At 39.7% G+C, this 21,093-nt stretch overlaps 3 protein-coding genes across 7 annotated transcripts; all 3 read right to left on the bottom strand.

The window, feature by feature from the left end:
- Positions 1 to 211: 211 nt before the first annotated feature.
- Positions 212 to 5,670, bottom strand: LOC141826883 (protein DETOXIFICATION 42-like). Of its 2 annotated transcripts, none has more exons than XM_074714203.1 (14): positions 5,546 to 5,670; positions 5,255 to 5,320; positions 5,036 to 5,157; positions 4,096 to 4,305; positions 3,751 to 3,941; positions 2,887 to 3,022; positions 1,858 to 1,954; positions 1,631 to 1,731; positions 1,237 to 1,400; positions 941 to 1,012; positions 731 to 847; positions 551 to 646; positions 345 to 466; positions 212 to 265 (listed from the first exon to the last, which is right to left on the bottom strand). In XM_074714203.1, the coding sequence occupies exons 2-14, from the start codon at positions 5,290 to 5,292 to the stop codon at positions 223 to 225; spliced, it is 1,509 nt and encodes a 502-aa protein (XP_074570304.1). In that variant the 5' UTR covers positions 5,293 to 5,320; positions 5,546 to 5,670; the 3' UTR covers positions 212 to 222. The 2 variants fall into 2 exon arrangements, with proteins under 2 accessions (XP_074570304.1, XP_074570303.1); XM_074714202.1 differs by having other exon boundaries at positions 5,587 to 5,670.
- Positions 5,671 to 11,872: 6,202 nt separating this feature from the next.
- Positions 11,873 to 15,544, bottom strand: LOC141826748 (dicarboxylate transporter 1, chloroplastic-like). Its single transcript, XM_074714045.1, has 3 exons — positions 14,417 to 15,544; positions 13,190 to 13,411; positions 11,873 to 12,511 (listed from the first exon to the last, which is right to left on the bottom strand). The coding sequence occupies exons 1-3, from the start codon at positions 15,515 to 15,517 to the stop codon at positions 12,149 to 12,151; spliced, it is 1,686 nt and encodes a 561-aa protein (XP_074570146.1). The 5' UTR covers positions 15,518 to 15,544; the 3' UTR covers positions 11,873 to 12,148.
- Positions 15,545 to 16,501: 957 nt separating this feature from the next.
- On the bottom strand, positions 16,502 to 19,978 carry LOC141826747 (zinc finger CCCH domain-containing protein 24-like). 4 transcript variants are annotated; one of them, XM_074714042.1, is made up of 3 exons: positions 19,714 to 19,978; positions 19,490 to 19,618; positions 16,502 to 19,128 (listed from the first exon to the last, which is right to left on the bottom strand). In XM_074714042.1, the coding sequence occupies exon 3, from the start codon at positions 19,044 to 19,046 to the stop codon at positions 16,935 to 16,937; it is 2,112 nt and encodes a 703-aa protein (XP_074570143.1). In that variant the 5' UTR covers positions 19,047 to 19,128; positions 19,490 to 19,618; positions 19,714 to 19,978; the 3' UTR covers positions 16,502 to 16,934. The 4 variants fall into 4 exon arrangements, with proteins under 4 accessions (XP_074570143.1, XP_074570145.1, XP_074570142.1 ...); XM_074714044.1 differs by having other exon boundaries at positions 16,502 to 19,068; XM_074714041.1 differs by lacking the exon at positions 19,490 to 19,618.
- Positions 19,979 to 21,093: the final 1,115 nt, after the last annotated feature.

Genomic DNA, 21,093 nt, shown 5'->3' with positions numbered 1-21,093 from the left:
TTGATGGCTCGATAAATTTGCGCCACCAGAATTAAACATCAAGCTCGAATCGCTGGTCCATGTTTGTTTACGTACTCCAAACGACAACGACCGATTCGACAATCAACTCAAGCATGACCACTCGTATATCAGCAATCATCTCCTTGCTCCTTGTTCGTTCGGTTAACAGTCAACACTCCACACGTACATAAACAAGAGGGCAAGGAGATCTACAAACCTCGGTCAAGTCTTAAGGAAGGCCCATGGACCCTTCGCTGTCCCTATTCTGCATGTATATACATGGGAAAAGCCTGTGAGGAGGTCTATGTTTGCGTGTAATTGCAAAGATTTATGATGAAGGTTACCTCCAGAATCCAGCAAACATTCGCAGACTCATGTAAATGGTTAGAGATATCCAGATTCCAGTGAATCCGTAAAGAGAGGATAATACGATCAAGCAGGTAATACTAACAATGGCCACCAGGATCTGAAGCATTAGATTGATGATAAGATGGTTACTGAGCATTAAAATCAAGCAAAGCAACTACTGTGAAGATTGAGTCAAACTTACCATGGAATACGCGGAGTAGGCGAAATCTGATGCGCCATAGTTGATACCATCGAAGACGAAAGCTAAGGCATTTATTGGTTGAGTCAGGGCCACAAACTGAAAGGAAATGAACGTATTAACAAGTTGATATTCCAGCAAAAATACGCTTTTCAGCAATTAGCTCAAGCATTGGTTGAGTACTGGGATGCCGATGTGAATGAGTCGCTGGACTTCAGCATCCTTGGTGAATAATGTTGATACAAATTGCAAACCAATTCCGAGTGTGATGCATAGGAGCAGCCCCAGTACCATACCCCACTGCCGTCATGTTCTAACATTTAGTTCCAGACAAGAAATGGCCTGGTAGCTCATATTCACAAAGAAGATCGGTTATCAGATAGAAAAGTATACTTGCAGAACGCGTGATGCAGCAAAGGTTGCTGTAGTATGATCTCTTCGGGCAAATGCACTAGCAAGTATGGCCTGAAAAGGATATGATGGATTAACCACACTGTAGGTCGAGCAAGCTACCAGGTTAAGTAGGTAAAGAATGAAAATTCTTCCTCATGATCATAGTAATCGGCATCAATTTCTACTGTCTATTTTGAGAATGTACAAAGACTAGTAGTCGTAGTTTCAATTTCTTCCCTTTTCCTGTCTGACATATAAAATAGTAGTTTGCCAGAATATTGGTATAAGTTCCTAACCTGTCCTGCAACAGCCAAACCATCAGCTAGAAGAGAAGTAGCCAACCAAATCTGCAAGCATATCTGAAATGCGGCCATGGGTACTGGCCCTTGTCGTGCAGCCATTGATGCTGCTAATGTCACACAGAATGTTACAGCAATAACCCGTGCAAGCAGTAGAAAACCTGGAACCCAGAATACATCAATATTTTGCAGCTCGAGAACACACAGATTTACGGTAACACGCAGCTTCAAGAGCCTAGAATTAGCATGTCAAAACGAAACCAAAAATAAAACAAACAAACAAACAAAAATGTTTCATGCATTGTGAATTACTACGGAAATCATGTGACATTTTCATAATACTTAGTAAATTGACAATAATTAGTGTGGCATATTCATAGGAGTTAGTTACCGTTTTTTAAGAACCGACTGAACTGCAGATCCTTGATACTAGGAGGCAACACATTAACTTGACTCAGCAATCTCCACAGGAGTATTAGAGCAATTAGGTATCTGCAGTGGATAAAATATTTTGGTATCAGGAATATAATAAGCTAACGTGCACAGAAAAAAAATAAGGAATTAATTAGTGTTCCAAGCAAAAGTACTATTTTTTTGGTAGAAGTAACATATACTTACTGAGAAATAACATGAGCAATTGCAGCACCACTAACGCCTAAGCGGAAGGAGAATATAAATAGTGGATCCAAGATTATATTGGTTGTATCTCCAGCAACTGAGTTGGTCAGAAAGAAATAATTTTAGTTGATTTAATGCACACATGATAGGACTAGAAAAAGGAAGGAGAATTGAGGCAAACTGTGATGTTAGAAGCACGCTGCTTCACCATTTTAGTGTCATTGTGGTTTTTATTACATACAAAGAGTTCGCTAATTTATGTACGAGTAACATAAATAGATAGATAGATGGATCATTGAGTAAACCTCAAATTTTTTGCAGAATTTTCCACAGAATCAACAAAAGGATCCAATTCGTCCAATTTGAAAAAGTTGACTATTTTGTTTGATCTTCAGAACTTCTATAGCTAAGTTCATCATAAATGTAAAAGCTATACAAATTTATCCTGAATATTAGGCTGCTGCTTGGTAAAGGATGCAGATTCTTAGATGTTAACTATTTATCTTCAGGATTTTGAGGGGAAGTTTAGTTGATAAGATTATGATACCAAAGGATATTAGTTCACAACTCTATATGTGACACAAAAATTTGACTGATCAAATTTCCAGAAATTCTTTACCCATATGGAAGTGATTGACAAGTTAATAATGGAAGTTTCTTAAGACAGATGAAGAACAAGAGAACTACTGTTTAGACCCATGTGGTTTTTCTCTCATTTTGTTGTATAGATTCTCCAACTGTTAATGGCAATGCAAACAGAGAAGAGCTGCTTATCAAAGGATATCCAGATGATAGAAAAATAATGATAATGGGTTTGCCTAGTGTATGTTCCTATTTCTGATAAGTGATTAAAGAAACACAACATAACATTTCATTACAATCCTTAAAAGTTCTATTTTATAAATGTCAAAGCAAGCAATCAACAGAGAGTAAAGCCATGCACCGGCATTGACATAGAAAAAATCTGTTGGCAGTTTGGGTAAGGGAAGAATTCTCCAAGTTTAACATGATGTTTGAATGTAACCCTACCAGTAGCATAAAGAGGAGTTGTTGTGTCCTTGAATCCTCGAAAAACACCTTGCGTAGCCAAAGATAAGAGAACAGCTGGAGCACCAAGAGACCGCAGTGTCAAGTACTGAGATGCCGGTGCCATCATAGGGGAATCCTAGTGAAAAACATGCCCTGTTATAGTAATGGCAAAGCTCATCTCAAATAAACTGGAAGTATCAACAGACAAATAAAGATACTACATTATGCATGTAAACAGATATGCTATGAGTTTGGAGGTTATCCATGTACCCTCTTCCACATAGGGATATCGAATGGGCTAAATTGCACCCTCCTCCAACTAAGGGTGTGGCATGCCTAACACGGATCGGGCAGGCCTCAGACAATGCCAACCTTGGCTCAAGCGAGTAGCAACTCGCTAGCCCATATGGCGAGCTCATCTTGGACCTTGGCTGTGATAGAAATACCCTATTAGGTTTGACAAGTGCACTAGACACAGTGCAAGTCCTATACTAAACAAGCTTTATAAGCATAGATGAATTAGTTACTACTAATTTGAGCTTAACAATTTTGGACCCATGGTTAAGCCTAATAAGTCGATTGATCAATTTTCTCATCTAAGCACAAATTGGTACAAAGTGGATCTAATCTAAGACATGCTGAGGTATTGAAAAGAGTTTCTTTTGCAAACAAATAGTTATCACAATCCAAATAATTGGCATCAAAACTATACTAGGGAACAATTCATAGCAACAGTCTAGTGTGGAAATTGTTTGTGCAATGCTGAAACTTGTCAACAAAGATGATGATAGCATAGTCAAGTAGTCAAAATAATGGAAAAATATGAACTTCTGTGAAATAAATAGGAAAATATTGTTTACTCACATATTTGACACCCATATAATTTAAGATAGGTCTTGCTGCAGAAACAAGTAATAAAGTTTGAAGAAGACCAAGTGTGCCACCAACTACTAATGCTGAAGTTGCTGACGGAATGTGTTTACGATGCCCGAACTCAGTTGTAGTGGAGGATTTATCAGAAGATGAAGAGAATGTGCATGCAAGTTTATCACGATCTGATAAACCAAAAGAAAATTTTAATGCTTCAAATACTGATGAATATGTTTAATGCAGTAAAAAGCTGAACAAAATTTTGATATATTGCCTAGTATTTCAGCTAAAGATTCTTAGATCATAATTACCGAGATAACAATAATCAAAATTGCCTACCAGTTAGGGGTACTAACTCTTCCATTTCACCCTCCTCAAGAAAGGACCCTTGGTTTTCACTATTTTCTCCATCTACATTTTCCTCTTTGCTTGCAGCATCTTCCTCAGCAACAAAGGATGTTGTAACACTAACAAGAGGAAAGATCGCAATTCGTGATACTTGATTGAACACTGCAATTGACACACCCACCGCTGCAAGCTCAACTGGACCTGTAATAGATGGATAAACTTTGAAAGATCAAAGTGAAAACCGCAATAAACAGTCTGATATCAACGAGCCAATTTAATTTGTTGGCCAACTGATTAACCAGTCTCAGTGGATGTATCAGATGAAGACGCAAAACCACAGGAAAAGAAAGAATGTGAAGTATAATAAATGCAATATTACATTCACAGAATTTGCTGTTATAGGGTAAAATGAATCGGCATTTGATAAGGGAAGATGAAAACAAAAATATACCAATTTCCAGCTCTTCAGTTGCATGTAAAAGATGGAAAACTGGGGTACAATTTTCAACTTCAAAAACTGAATGACCAAAATAAACCTCCTATTTTGCAGACACTGTGGACAGACAGAAAAAGATTAAGTCAAATGAATTCTTCCTCCAAATTCACATGTTTATTTGATCAAAGAGCAGTTATAAGTGATCATTAAATGAAATCAAGTTTATAAACATTTTGCACAGCAGCCACTAAACTAATATCCACCCAAACTCAGAAATCAAAAGAGCAAATATCTCCTAGATTGTTTTTTTTTTAAAAAATCTTTTACCTACAACTTCTAGCAGCAATTCAAGCATGCATAATGAGCATAAAGAACAAAGAGCATCTAAAATTTCAATATTAGAGGCAAAAATACATACTAGAGGATACTTCACTACTCAAGGTACTTCAAAAACAGGGGGACCATGACAGAAAAAGATGGAACAACCAAACTAACCTATGTGACCAACGAAACCAGTGTCAATCAACGAGGCAATGGGATCGGCTAGCAGCGCCAGTGCTGCCGGGAAAGCAATCCTCATAATCTCTAGTCCAAGTTCGTCCAACTTGAAGGAATGCCTATTCCACACGTTAGTAAACAAAACAAAGCTTTTAAAACCACCCAAGAAACGAAACAACTCAAGATTTTAAATCCAGCTTATCAGGAGATGCGCACCGTGGATTTGGGAATAATACTCGAAGAGGAGCAGACATCAGCAATAAGGTAGACGAATCTAGCAGCCTGAAATATATCAAAAAAAAATCTATCTTTTAGTAAGATAATATCGTTCCACGCCAGGAAAAATTTCGCTGCTCCACGTTCTTGTTCATGAAGTTCTAATTCTTACGACGAAGATAATATTTTGTTATACTTTATTATTGTTATTTTTTAGAAAAGTACATTAATTGAAACATGAAAAGCGGTGCCACTGGGTCTTCGGAAAGGACAAGAAGAAAAAAAACGTACCCAAACGGATGTCACAGTGCCAACCAAGTTCGTCACTCACCTGATGAAAAGGGTGAAGAATGGCTCTGCACTCGCAGGCTCGCAGCTCTACCTTCTTACCACCAGAGGGAGGATTTAATTAGACACTGGCGAGAAGTGGAAATGGCGAAGAGGAATGGAAGAGAAAAAAGGATCTTTTTTGGTGGTGGAGTGGGAGTGGATGAGACCGACTGATAACTTTCACCATGCTTTCTTTTTCCTCGACCCCTCTGCGACTATGTAACAGTAGCCTTTCATAGCTCCCCCATGGCCACCTGGTCGCTGTTTAATAGGTACTACTATTAGAGATGCCTGCTGCCTGTGCGGTGGTGATGCCAACGGGCAACCTGCTGTAGTGGCGACCTGGGACTTGCGGCTGAGGCATGCAAATGGCAACGGGGGGGATTCCAATTCGATGAGCAAAAGGCAAAGCAGTGGATGGCGTTGAAGCCTTTCCGAATCTCGTATCGCTGCCAGTGGTAGGCAGCCACCCACTGACACCATCAACCAGTGGAATTTGATGGTGCAATGGCAGCAATTCACAACATGGTGAAACTTCCATACTTACAAATCATTGCGAAGGGAAACAAATAAGAACACTTTCTTTTCTTTCCTAAACGCGCAATCGCTCTAAAAAAGACATTTTACCTAAAAATAATCTTTTTCTTTAAAAAATTGATCAATTTATTTGCTTTTTTTACTAAATATTTCCATAGTTAAGTTTTAATAAAAATTGAATTTTATTCAGTGCTTTTATCAGAAAATATTAAAGTGGTAAAATAAAAATAATGGTGTGCAAAACTCCTACAAAACAAAGTTTTGATCAAATTTTAATGCCAAAATATGATTCTTATAATCATCCACGAAGTACGATAAATTATATATATTTGATCCAGTAATAATATTTTAAAAGAGTTATTTGTCAATTTATATACATGTTATTTTATTTAAATATTTAATGATATTTTTAGTCTAACTAATTAGTTAATAGATAAAATACATATAATTTAAATAATTATAAGATTATGTTATTTCTTTTTCATAGTCAATTAATTTTTCATATAAAAAACATGATAATTAAGAGTGGATGGCTACGGATAGATAAAAAGAGAGAATAGAATGAAAAAAAAATGTTTAAGGAGAGTCACATAATCAATAACCTAATTAAAATCACTCTTCTTTAACGGAGTTGTCACCTCACCTTTTAAATGTTGAGTCGGACAGTTCATCACACGATTAATGAGTCTAAATTAGATATCTGATATAAAAAATTTAAATACAGTTATTATACAGATTGAAGTTTTACTTAACTGAGTTGATTACGACGGAATAAATTTATAAAAGAAGAACAATGATTCATATTTTGACGAAGCCAAGATAATACGCTCGCTAGAGTAGCGAGTTTTATTTTATTTTTATTTATTTATTTTACTGGGACTGGACTGCAACGAGCTGGGTGGTGTGTCCGGCCGTTGTGAACTCTGCCTGCTTCTGATTGGCATTTTTATGGTGAGCGGTGAGCATCCACGACGTGATGGAAAAGGAGGACGGCAACGTGCAACGGCGATTGATTGGGTTGCTGGATTCATGTCTTTGCATCTAATGAACTGGAACTGACCCGTCGCTTTAAGCTCCTCCATCAGTAGCAATGCACTGATGTGGAACATATTTACTTTTGCAACAAATATGTCTTTAAAGTCAGTGAAGTGGCTAGGATCACCTAGAACCGTGGATTGGATGGTTAATTGAATGAGATAGATGTGACAGGTTTATGGAGTTGGATGAAGGACTTAGGCTGTTGTATTGTGATAAATAGTGATGCAAACGAGTCGAATCTAATCAAATGATAGAAAAATATTGATATTCAAATTAGAGCTTGAAACATATATATGATATTCGAATTCGATTCGAAACTCAAAAATATCAATAATTTTGACTCGAATTTGATTCGAGTTCGAGTTTGATTCGAATTATTCGAATCTTAATTTGAGCAGAATCAAACTTTAGTTCGAAATGCCTTAAATTATTCGAGTTCGATTCGAATTATTCATCTTAATTCAAGCATAATCAAATTTTAATTTGAAATGTCTTAATTTGAGTGGCTCATAAATAGTCGAATATAATATTATAGATTAAAATTCGGCTCGAAAAATTATCGAACATGTTCGAGTACGACTCAAGTTTGATAATTTCAAATACAAATCAAATATTATTCAAACTTGCTCGAAAAACTCGCGAGCCAACTTGATTCGTTTGCACTCTTAGTGACAAATACCAATCTATAAAATCAATCGATTAGGTAGGGGCAAATGGTCTGAAGTAGGTTTATAAGAGTACTGAATTGGATAGTTAGTTGAGTTAGATAGGCGTGACAGGTAATAGAGTTGAATGGAGGAATTAAGAGAGTTGAATCGTAGAGCTTTGGAGAAATTGGTCTCTGAAGAAGTTGTTTTAGTTGTTAGATCTTTATGAGATCTCTAAATGGTTGAGTGGACGAATGAATCACCTTAGATGGGACGGTCAACTTAAAGGGTGAACAGATTTAACTGTCAGCTGGGGGTAGATAGAACTAAAGGTTGATCAAATTGAATAGGAGGGGGACCAATGAGTTAATTGGATTAATGATTAAATTAAGTTGATAAGACAATGATAGATCTATTGCATAAGATTGGTACATATTAAATGGATTTAGATAAAATATTAATATAATTTTTAAAATTCTTATAAATGAAATATAAGAAAGTTATTTTATACATATATGAGGAATCTTTATTCCCATTGTGTTGTATGTAAGACAGTTATTTATCTCTTTCTTTGCTCCATTCCATAAATCAAAGGCACTTGTGTAGGCCCTCTTCATGTACGCTTGCATCTCATTTTTAATTTAATTTAATTTTTATTTTTTCACCTACCAATCCTGAAAAGATGGTTAATGATATAGATTTATCCACATAATATATCATGCCCCGCACGAATTAGACTTACCGTGATGCTAACTTCATTCGTCACACGTAAAGTATAACAATGTCAGAGTAAAATATAAAAAAAAATTAAATAATCTAACTACATGCATACCTCTAAAATAACTCCACTAGTATTATATATATATCTCAACAATTAAATTGAGGATAAAAAAAAGAGTAAGCACAAAGTACAAAATGGAAATAAAAGAGATGTGCATCAAAATATAATAAAAATGATAATAACATAATTTACAATTTATATTTCCTTGATATTCATCTTTGATTGTCTTTTAATTATATTCATCAGTTCTCCTTAATTTTTTATTTTCCAATATTACTCACATTATAGTCTTATTTTTATCACTCAATATAACATTGAGTGAGTGAATAATATACAATATCCTCAATAAGGATGTGCCATATAAGTAAAGGTGAATGACCTGCATTCCATCTAATACGAATATATCATGTATAAATGAAAATCTCAAGGTGAGCGACCTGCAATCCACTTGAGAAGGATGCATCGTCTATGAGAGTGAATGATCTGCAATCCACTCGTAACGAAATGCATCGTATGTATGCACATATACATACATAGATCGGATAAACGATTTGCAATCCATCCGAAAGGAATGTATCGTATGTCCATGGAGTGAATGGGCGCAATCTACCCAATACGAAATACATCGTGAATGTACATATACAAACACATATATATAGGGTGAACGATAAGCAATTCACCCGAAAAGTGTCTCATATAAAAACAGAATTAACGACTTGCAATCCATCTTGTGAGGTGTCTCACATAAAAATAAGGTGAACGATCTGCAATCCACCCTGTGAAGAAAAATCATCTCAATTTAGCCAAAACCTATGAACATGCGAAAAAGACTCAAGAGTCCTCTTTGTACACGGAATCCACTGTTCTATATTACAAATAATTACGCAACTCTTAGAGGACGGAGCCAAGGCTCTATAATCTAAATGTTACATTTATTATCTTGACAATTTAATGTCAAATGATAATGCATCTCTTTCAAAGCGCATAATCCAAAACTCTAAATATAAATATCACATCTATTATTTTGTTACTTAATAATCGTGCTAAAGTAGCTCCTAAAGCGTGGAGCTAGACTATTGCTATAATTAGTTTCTTATTTTATTAATTTACATAATTATGTAATTTAATTTATTATGGATCTCAAATAAAAAACAAACTAGATAAAAATCAACTTAACAATAAAGGAGCAAGTAACATGATAAGAAATAATCAAACAAGACGAGTAAAGATAAAATTAAAATTATTTCTATTTTCCATAACATCTACTTCATAAATATAAATCATGCATAAGGCAAGTGTAGCAAAACAAGTAAGAAAACTCAACCTCGAATTCAAGCTTCTAGACAAATGCTTATTTAATCTCACATGCACCTTTAAACTTAACCATAACTCATCGTAAAGAAACTCTTTAAACATGCAATATAAAAATGAGAGAAAAAAAAAATCCAATGTCAATAGAGCTTCATACCATCAATTGATAAGATTTAGTAAAGGTATCCAAAATTCGAAGATGAAATAAAATTTTCTCCAAGGCTTATCAATGTCATCCCTCCTAACTTGCTCCTCAAGAACTAACATAGCACACCAAATAGAATGAAGAGAAAATCTGAATTTGATTTGTCGGAAGGACTAAGAGAAGGTTGTCCTTTTTGTTTTATACGCTTATAACAACTATAAGTACAATTCCATTGTCACTAGGCGATGACAACAACGACAATCGATGACAACTATGAAGAACAACAACGAGGGCAATGAGTCAACAATCAAGTAGTCACTGCAAGGATTAAGCTCACGCATGAGAGAGATATTATGTGTGAAAAGTAATGAGATGAAGTTTAAGTTTTATAATAATAAAAAGGATAAGGCAACGTCTTTAGCGTTTGTAATGATGGCGACAGCGAGAGGAAAGAAGATTAGAGTTTAGATGAGATGAGGCGGTGGCGTTTATAATAACCATATATATATATATATATATATATATATAAACAGCTCTGATATCCTGCCCGACGCCCCCGCGCGACCCCGCTGCGCGACCGTCGGACCTCCCTGCGTTCATCGCCGCCGTTCGTCGCCGTCCGGTCACCGTCGGCCACCATCCCGGGCTCGTTGGAAGCGCAACTCGACGGCGCACACATCGGCACCGGATTCCGGTCGGATTGGGCCGGAATCCGGCCGGGATTCCGGCCGGATTGGGCCGGAATCCGGCCGAGATTCCGGCCGAAACAGAGCAGACGCGCTGGTGGTCGATTTCGCCGGAATCCGGCCAGATTCCGGCCGAAATCGGCCGCCAGCGTCTGGCGGTGATTTCGGGCGGAATTCGGCCGGATTCCGGCCGAATCGGGGCCGGACTCCGGCACCCGCCGGACCGCCGGTGAGTTGCGGTTCCAACGGATCCAGTCCGGCGGCAATCGGTGGTCGGACGGCAATGAACGGACGCCGAGAAGCGGCGAAGGTCCGAGGAGAAATACTGTGCAATCGCGATTTTTGGACGGCTGCTGTTGATCGCGATCGGGCGTGGACGGCGTGGATCGATCGCGCACGGGGTCGCGTTTTTTTCGTCGCGCAGTATATCAAATCTATATATCAAATCTATAAAATAGGAAAAAAACTAAGTTAATAAGTTGTACTTTTGTAAAAAGTCCTTCCATCTTTAAAAATTATAAATGAGTATTTTAAAATTTTCAATAATATAACCTGATGAATAATTTTTTTTGTTGGCAAAAGCTAAGAGAAAGGTGATGGAGAGGTTTCCATTCAGGAGGTAGACAGTAATTTTGTGATTATTCTATTAAAAATCTTTAAAATTTTATAATACATAATTAATAATTAAAAAAATATCTAAAAATTTATTTACATATAAATAGATTAATAATTTTATATATACATTAACCACCAACATTTACTCATATGATATTATTATCTATATACAAAGTTAAATTAACTAATAATTTAATTGCTATTATAGTCTAATATCACTTAATAATATTTATATTTTTATATCATTAAATGAAAAAATATAAATTTTCTACCAACATAATAATAATAATAATAATAATAATAATAACATTAAAAATAATTTTTTGATTTATGAGATGACTTAATTTAAATACCAACAAAACAGCTAATGTAAAGAAAACTATTAAATCCTTTGATTCGAATATAAACGTCAAAAATAATTTAGCTATTCATACTTCTTTCACAATGCATACAAACTATAAAATCAAATATAAATTATCAAAGCTTATCTACACTGTTCAACAAGATTTTGTAAGAAGGCAATCAAGATTGAATTCATTCCTTCCAATGAAGTACAAGAAGATAGAACTTGAGAATCTTAGGCGAAGGGCAAAATCAATGTCATCTGAATTCAAAGCGAAACAAAAGTAAGCAGACCAATTAATGGTCGGACCATGCTTAATAGCATTTCCCTTATCAAAAATTCTGCATGAATAATTCTGTTGAAGCCTAAGTTTCTTATGACTCTCTAAAGACTTTGAGAAAGATATTACAAGCCTTTTAGTATAAAAAAAATTGATAGTAAAAAATTTCGCGTAAGTTTCTTCACCACAAACCAATGGTTTTCCACCAGAAGCCCCCGACACCAAGCCAGATAATGATATTGACGACGGAGACAAGGAATCCGTAGCCCCACCACTGTGAGAGCGGCACATAGTTTGCACCATAGAAAACTGGGGCAGACCCAATGCCGTAGTGAGTGAGTCCACCCATGAGATTGGAGAGGAAAGAGAGAACCATCGCTCCAAAAAGGGGAGGGGTGCCCAGTGCACTGGCTACTGACAAGAAGGCCGTGAACATGGCTCCAATGTGTGCAGCCCCGCTTGCGAAGAAATAATGTGAATAGAAGTAGAGCAATACCAATATGCCAAAAGATAGTTGCCAAGAGAGACCCAATCCACCTACAAACTGCATTGAAAATGATTTCACATGTTAACAAGAGCAGCAGCATTGAATAATGTTTGGATGTTTGAGAATTCTTAGAGAGATTAAAAAAAAATAATGAATAGGAAACTATAAGAAAGCTTGATAGTACTAATACTGGGTTTTATCTTCATAATTACAAGTGGGTGGAATATGGATATCTAAGGATAAGTTGATAAGGAGACAAATATTTCCTTCACTGGTAAGAAAAATACTATTTTCCCATGTTGTGGCCATGTTTAGGCATTTAAGGCCTGCTTCAGTTTAAAAATTTCTTGTAATGACGTTGATTAATCTGAATACTTTGCTGCTGGAATTAACTGGTGTATTGTGTCTAGCAATCAAGAAAATTCACTGGATGATACATCTAATACTTCTGATGAACACTCAGGTCAGTAAATTTTAAAACTAAAACCCTTGGTTTCGCATTGGCTAGTCTTCTACTAAATCAGGATGAGAGGCAAGTAAATATAGCCTACAGTTTACATTATTATAAAACTCAGATCTGAGTATAATTAATCATATATTTGTCTAATTATTCATTATAAAAGATTAACCATATCTTAACCCAGAGCTAGTGAGAGTGTAACCAACACTGGTATAACGAGGTCATACTTATATGTATATTGGCTAATATATGAAAAGAAATGTTTAAGTTCATACCTTGACTACTGTTTGACTAAACCAGGAGATCAAGCCATATTTGTTGAGATATCCAGCCATTGCAATTAAAGCAGCAAACCAGGTGAGGGTGTCCCATGCTACTGACTCTGCCAAGCATTCCTTCCATGTAACAACTCCTGTTACAAGAAGAACGGATAAACCAAGAATTGCAGCAGTTACAGCATCCACATTTAGTGCTCCTCCAAATATCCAAAGTCCCACCTGTGCAGAGCAAAGCAGATACCAATTTCTTGTTAGTTTTTATGTCAGTGTACTTACAAAAAGCATCTTTACTTTACATGAATCTACATGTATCTGTAGACAAACACATTTTGCTTGGAACATCACTTCTTTGTATCTACATTAAGTAGGGCGACAGTCAAGAACAAATCAGGTAAATATTTGTTAGAAAACACAAGAATTAACCTTGTAAACCCTTTATTAATCTATAAGCAGTCTATTGACTGGTTAGCAAATATCAAAAACAAAAGTCAGAATAAGATATGAATCTTAGTTTTAACTAGATAATATCCACAGAAATTACAAGCCACAAATACATACAAGTACCATTAGCATTTCTCCTGAATAATTATTGGGTCAGAAACCAATAGGCCCAGGATGACCCTGGTCATAAAGGTCAAAAGAAATTTGGTCACGTTGTAAAATAGTTATATTGCACTTCATATGTATGGCTGTGTAACAAACACACAGCAGAAGATTTTTCTGATACAACTATTTTCATGGATGTCTAACTTGATCTGGCAATGAGTGGATAGATTAGAATGAAATCCACCATAGGGTAATTCAAAGGAAATTAAGTTCCCCTACAGACCTCAAGTAAATTAACGAGAGCAAAGTGTTATACTGCTTCAGATCCTAGCATAAGAAATCTGAGATGGTGAAGTTTCACTAAATTATGAGATAATTCATTTGAAAGCTACATTGAGATGTAAAAAGAAGGAAACAGGAAATAGAATGAAGGAAAACCACAAGAATTAGTCGCATTAAGACACATGATCGATGGTTTCAATTGGACTAGAAACGGCATTAAAGCATGTTAGGAACAAGTGTATAGACTTTTTTCTTTTGACATTACGAAATAGACCTTTGGTCTACTGCAAAAGTTAAGTGTAATAGATTAGCTATAGCAAATTAACAGTCGATGAAAGTGGCTAGCACTGAAGGACAGTGAACGGAAAAAAGAAAAATAAACAAAGCAACTATTACCGTCAAAAGCAGCGTCCCTGCCATGATAATCTCGTTCTTCGTCATCGGCCCCATTTTCTCCAGCTTCTCCCTGGCAAGCTTAGGAGCATCGGGGCTACTCTTTACCGTTGGCGGATAGATCACGTAGAGTAGCAGGGGCACGACGATCAAGGAAATCAGACCAGGCACAATAGCAGCCACAGCCCAGTCAGTCCACCCGATCGTCTGCTTGATGGTATTGTAAGTGAGATTGGCACTCAGAGGATTTGCTGCCATAGCGGTGAGGAACATGGACGACGAGATCACAGAGGTCTGGAAGCAAGTAAGCATCAGCCACGAGCCCAACCGGTTCTCTGTTCCATCCCCCACGTTGCTACCGCATGCTTGGCACAGGGATTTCACCAGAGGGAGAAAGATTCCCCCAGCGCGGGCTGAGACAGAAGGAATGGCCGGGGCAAGGAGGGCCTCGCTGAATACCAGGCTGTACCCAAGGCCAAGGGTGGAGCTCCCAAAGAGGGAGACGAATTGGTAGGCGACGCGGTTCCCGAGGCCCGTCTTGATAAACCCGCGGGCGAAGAAAAACGCCAGCGCGATGAGCCAGGGAATGGGGTCGCCGAAGGCGGAAAAGGCAGCGGCGAAGGGAAGCGTCTTAGTAAGGACGGACGCGCCAAGGCCCATTAGGGCGACGGCGCCGAGGGGGAGTGGCTGCGTGATGATGCCGACGATCGTGGCGAGAAAGATGGCAAGGAGCTGCCAGGCGTTGCGGGAGACGCCAGCGGGGGAGGGAACGAGCCAAAGGATGACGCCAGTGGCGATCGAGGCGGCGAGGGGCTTCAAGGCGGCGCCCTGCCAGGGGGCAGGAGCCGGGGAGGGTGCAGGGACAGCTGCAGGAGCGGAAGCGGAGGCGCGAACGGGGACAAGAAGCGAGCGTCGGCCATGTACGGAGGTCAATCCGGAAGGAAAAGACCTGGGGGATGCGGATCGAAGAGAGGGGGGAATGCAGTCGGACCGAGAACAGGAGGCGGGAGTGTGGGAGAGGAGGGACCGAGGAAAGGAGCGCCGCCGACGCAAGGAGGGGAGGGAGTGGAGGCCGTAATTGCAGACGACAACGGAGGACGCCATCGACGGCGCGGAGAGCGAGCTCGCAGACGAGGGTGTATCAGCGGTCAGAGGAGATCAATCGGACGCGAAGCCTTCGGATATATCGAGGACTGTGGGTGATCGGACGGCGGAGACGATAGGAGGCATACCGAGATCACCGTCGGGGTTGAGGAGCGATGATTGGGTGGAGCGAGATGGGCCACTCGTGTGGATGCCCGCGTACCCACGCCGTTTGTGGTGGGCGGGGAGTCCGATTCCCATGATTCGAAGAAATTCCTTTCGCTCGGCCTCTCCTGATTGGTTCCAGTCATTATTGTATTTGAAATGCCTCTTTGTGGCGGCTACATTCTGGTACTGGAAATTAGAGATTCACAATTATTAACAATTTTCGAAACCGGCCCGAAAACACAAATCACACTTCACAAACTATTTGACCAAGATCCAGTAAATTCGCCCCCGAGACATAACTGAATTGATTATGACATAGCAGATTTAAAAAAAAAATAAAAATTCAAATCCTGACGAAACTAAATAATACCATCCTACATTATAATCAACTATAATTTCTCAATTTATCTTTTCACAGATGATCATACGACCGACCATATAAGACCGTTAAAGTGACATATTCCACCTTATACAGAAAAGATCCAGTAAACTCGGACTCTCATATTGCACCTGATTTTATAGACACCTAATGACCAGGCTCAGTAAAAACAAGCCCTTTTGTTTCTTCAGATTACAGATCAAAAGTTAACTGTAAGTTTGCAGGCAATCAAAGACATCTAGCAACACCACAAAAACATACTTCCAATATTAAAACAGGCGTGAAGAACTTATGCAAGTCAACACATCTAAGCAAAAAACAAGAACACAAGACCCGCAGCCACAATTCGTAGCATCAAAGCTTCAATAGAAATTCCAATGTATTTGGGAATACATCAAACGAAGCATCCAGGGAAAAAGACCACACAAACAACTGAGCATTGGTGAAGAAAAAAGGTCTCAAACCATGAATTACATACTGAAGTAATGGTATTGAAATAACAGAGTTTCAAGCTAACATTACATAAGGGATGCACTTATACACCAACAATTTCATTTCCTTCAACATGCATCAAGATGATTTTCCATGCCAAAACAAAATTAGCCAACTCCGTGATAATTGACTACAAATAAGAATTTCACTAAATAGCATAACAATAATTAACCATATGTGACAAAGGATATCTTTGTTTCCTTCAAAAACTACTGTAGTTTAGAAACCAAGATAGATCCCAAATCTGGAACTGGATGAACTTTAAGTAATAACAAATCTCTCTTTTTTTATGAAATGAATCTGTCAATAACTTCCAGCTTCTTTCGCTTCACCACCCTACTAGCTGAAAAATACAATATCTACCATCTAATATTGAAGCTGAAACTGGCTCTTACAGCCTTACGTTAAGGCCTGTTCAAGTTGCATTTGTTCAAGCCATGCACCAAGAACTGCAGTTTGATCACATACCTCCATCTGACTGTTGGAATTGTCACTGCAGATTGTAGGCAAGCCAGATGTGCTAGGAGACATTGCAACAGACACTAATTTCTCAGGTGGTGATTCTTTTACTAGTGAATGAACCCATGACAAATCAGGCTCATCCACATTTCCCCGCATCTCAAAGGAAGATGACCGCCTAAGCCGGCCTAGCTCTTCCCCATTCACTCCCCAATCAGCTGCACCAGAGGGTGGTGCCCACTTGGACCAAGCTGAGCTAACTGATGAGCAAATGGTTGGAGATAAAATGGGAGAAAGATCACGTGAACTCAGGCTATGGAGTGTCTGTTGCTGCCTCTCCCGCTGAGAAAGCATAGCAAGGCGAGGGCTCAACGGAGAGACAGGCTCCACACTTCTTGGAGACATGAGGCTAGGAGAAGTTATAGTGCGTGATGATTGCAACAAAGAATGAACAGACATATGTTGGGCATCATCTGCTGTGGGAGAGAAGACACTTGTTTTAATGGGTGACAGCAGAGTATGCTGCTGCTGTTGCAGCTGATTGAGTATAGCAGTCCTGTGAGAGGGCGGAAAAAAAGCCCCCTGATCAGAATTATACCTTGGAGATAAGGCAATCTCAGCAGAAAAAATTTCATCTAGGTTTGAGGGAGTCAGGGTTTTGTTCCGGGCAGAGTGGTTTCCCGCCAATGGACCTAATCCAGAGTAGCTCATATCATTTAACAGCTGCTGGGTATCAAACTCTGAGAGGTCCTCCAAAGGCATATCTCTTGCACTGAGAGAGGAGCGAAGCCTACTTGACTGGTTATTGCTAGCTGGAAGATTCAAGGTAGGCACACTTGGCTGCTGCCAACCAAGAGTTGAGTGGCCAGCACCATTACTCAGGGGTGACATGGGTGGTGTGAAGGGGGCCATAAGAGCAGAAACTGAAGAGGGTGATCCGGGCATGAGGCCCAAAGCTGCAGCCATCTCCAATGCAGCAGAAGATGACCGGGGAGAGGGCACAGCAGAGCCAGTAGACATATAAAGTGGGCGCAGCTCCTCATTGGTGTGCGCAAAGAAACACACACGGCGGGAGCAGCTACATCCATCCTTGCAGAGCCTTGTGCGATACTGGGCTGGGTGAAGCCAGCACTCAAACACCCCATGTGCATACTCGCACATGTCCCCCCTTCGGCATGCCCCTTTCCGAAAATCAGGGCATGGGACACAACTATAGTGATACTTTCTTGGGTCACGCCGCCTAGCGTTCTCGCCTGGATGGACAAAGGGGCACTCAGTCCAGTCATGAGAATAAGCTCGGGAACACGGACGGATTTTGAATGAAAACATGCGGAACTCATCAGTAGCATATATACTGTTCTTGATGTCTGGGAGTGATGGATCAACAGGATATTCTTTCTTCTCAGATACAGCAACCCTAGGAAGATCAGGGAACTTAGCTATGGGTGGAGAAGAAGTAGAGTTAGACAAAGGAGATCCATCCTCATCAGGTGACAAAGAAAGCGGTGGCGAATCAGACATAGAAGAGGTGGTCATCACGCAAAGAGGAAGACCGCGATATTCTACCCCGCCTGTACTGTTGGTGCTCCCTCCAAGAAGTTCCTCGAGAGCAACCTTTACATCAGGCAACTTAGGAGGCGCCACGACCACATCGGCCGCGCGGTTTCCATTGGCATCAATCAAATCGGGATCGGCACCAGCGTCAAGAAGCATCTTCACAGCATCAACAGCATAAAAGGATCCACCAGATGCAGCACAGTGGAGCGCTGTAGTTCTATCAGGGCCAGAGGCCCGATTGATATCCACGGAAGGTAAGGAGACGATGAACTTGAGCACATCGAGACTTCCGTATGTTGAGGCCACCATCAACGGAGTCCGATGCTCGAGCACCATGCGGTTGGAACCCTTCTTGCGGCCATACCAGAGGCCAACCTCATCAATGGCCAAGGGATCAGGTTCGACGGACCGCCTGAAGGCTTCGACGTCATTGTTCGCGGCGAGCTCGAGGAGGTTTGACTCCTCCTCGTCTATTTCCACTGTAAGGCAGTTCATTTGGATGTCATTGCTGTTCTTCCTGCAAATTCGAGGCTTGTAACTACGAGAGTTGTATGCGCTACGAATCACGCAAATAGACCTGGAAAAAAATATATATCGATGACACAAAGATTTAAAGGAAATCACTTTAGCAAGTTCAGAGAATCTAAACAGAACAAAAATGGAAGAAGATAACTAGTTTTCTTTATGGGTATAGTGGAAGCAAACTGTTTTACTGGGAAAATCAAAATTGATGGAAGTATTATATTTGGAAAGAGAAAAAAATAATAGTCATTCATCGAATATTTTCGCTATGAAAGCACGAAACATTACACAAAAGGGCCTCCGATCGAAAGAACGAGCACGCACCAAAGATCCAAAGCAAAAGCAACAAGAATAACACAGTTCTAACCAAAAAAATCAAACAAAAAGATTTCTAAAAAAACAAACACTTTGCATACCAGCTTGCCGAAACGCTCGTAACAAGGACTTAAAGTAGACTCTTTTTCTTAACTTGATAAGCGCCGAAAGTAAACTCAAATTGACTAGATCGCAACAGATAACAGATGGATGACAGATCTTATTTTTTTCTACAATAAAACATTGAAGAAGAATAAATCAGCTTAGGAACATGATCGCAAGAAAATTGAAAAATCAAATAAAAAAGGACCAGGGATTCCCTCACCTGAAGAACAAAGACGAGCTGAAAAGGCGCAGAATCAGCCTCAACAAAGAACAAGGAAGATGCTCAATGAGTCCAGGCCTTTCAACTGTCCAAGTATGACCTACAGATGCCGGAGAACACCGCGAACCCGATCCCGGCGATCAAAAGGGGAAGGGAAAAAAACGAGCGGCGCATCTTACAAAACTCCATCACCGATGAACCAGAGCTTGCCGAAGAAGAAGGGAAAGAGGTCTCCTCCCGGTCCCCAGATGCACCCCAAATGAAAACCAAATGAAACGCTTCCCCAAATGAGAGCCAAATGTACTCGTTATATAGCAAGTTTGTTTCAAGAGCTCCAGGGTGAGAGAGTTTAGCCCATGCAACTGTTTCATCCACACCACATACGCAAAACCTAAACCCACTTCCATACCCTTTTCATTATTTTGCAGAAAAGTGCGGGCCCCAACTTCTCCAGTGAAATGGACCAGTTACCGTATATGTAGATTGGGTAAATCCGGACGAGTAAAAAGAAAAAGGCCATTCCTCCGACAAATCGTATGCGGTGGGATCTCCCACCGTTCAATTTGCTTCGCGATTCGGAAATTACCGTCGCCGAGTCGATGAACCTTTGCCGCATACACGAATCGCATGCGGCCGATTGTACAAGCCGATGGGACGTGGAACCCGAGACGCCCCTCTCGTGCACGACGAGGGCGATGTGACAAATTTCCTCCCTTCCCAAATTTTTGATATTCCCGCATAATGATATTCTCATTTTTCTCTTCTCGAAGATTCCGTCCATGATTTATTTATCTATTCATACTCTGTTCTCGTCCACTCCACTCCATACCGTGATTCGGTTCGACAGATCGAGATCTAGACCGGGGCATCCTGGAAAGGGATCCGCGTCTACATCTGGAGAGTATCTAGGCGTGCAATCTTACATCTCGCCACAACGATATTAAAATACGATCCGGTTAATTAAATGTGGAGATTCGCTGATGGCTCGCTGTGCGCGCTCCACCGCCTCTTCTTTTCATTATTCTGGAGTTCATATTCCTCGCAGACGCAGTGCGCCACTCCGTAAGATTTCACTTTAAATTTGTGCTCTCTCGACTTTTGCAAAAGCCATGCATCTGCTTTTGTATAATCCAATGCCTTTTTTTCCCCCTCGCTGTTGCTAATTACCAGACCTTTCATAAATCGCTACGTACCAATCCATCTGCTAATAATAAAACAAGAAGGCTGAAGTAGGTAGACATCTCCATCTTCGTCTTCGTCTTCATCTTCATCCCCCCAGCAGACTCGACAACCATCGGCATGTCGTGCCATGCTGATGCTTCTCCTCCGATCCAACCTCAGAGTGGCTGCTTGTTAAGTCTTGCTTAAATCCAAAGGCAC

The sequence above is a fragment of the Curcuma longa genome, chromosome 4, assembly GCF_044706935.1.
Source record: "Curcuma longa cultivar G26 ecotype Majalengka, Jawa Barat chromosome 4, ITB_CL_G26_1.1, whole genome shotgun sequence".
Lineage (NCBI taxonomy): Eukaryota > Viridiplantae > Streptophyta > Magnoliopsida > Zingiberales > Zingiberaceae > Curcuma > Curcuma longa.
This window is presented reverse-complemented; position numbering and strand designations above follow the sequence as displayed.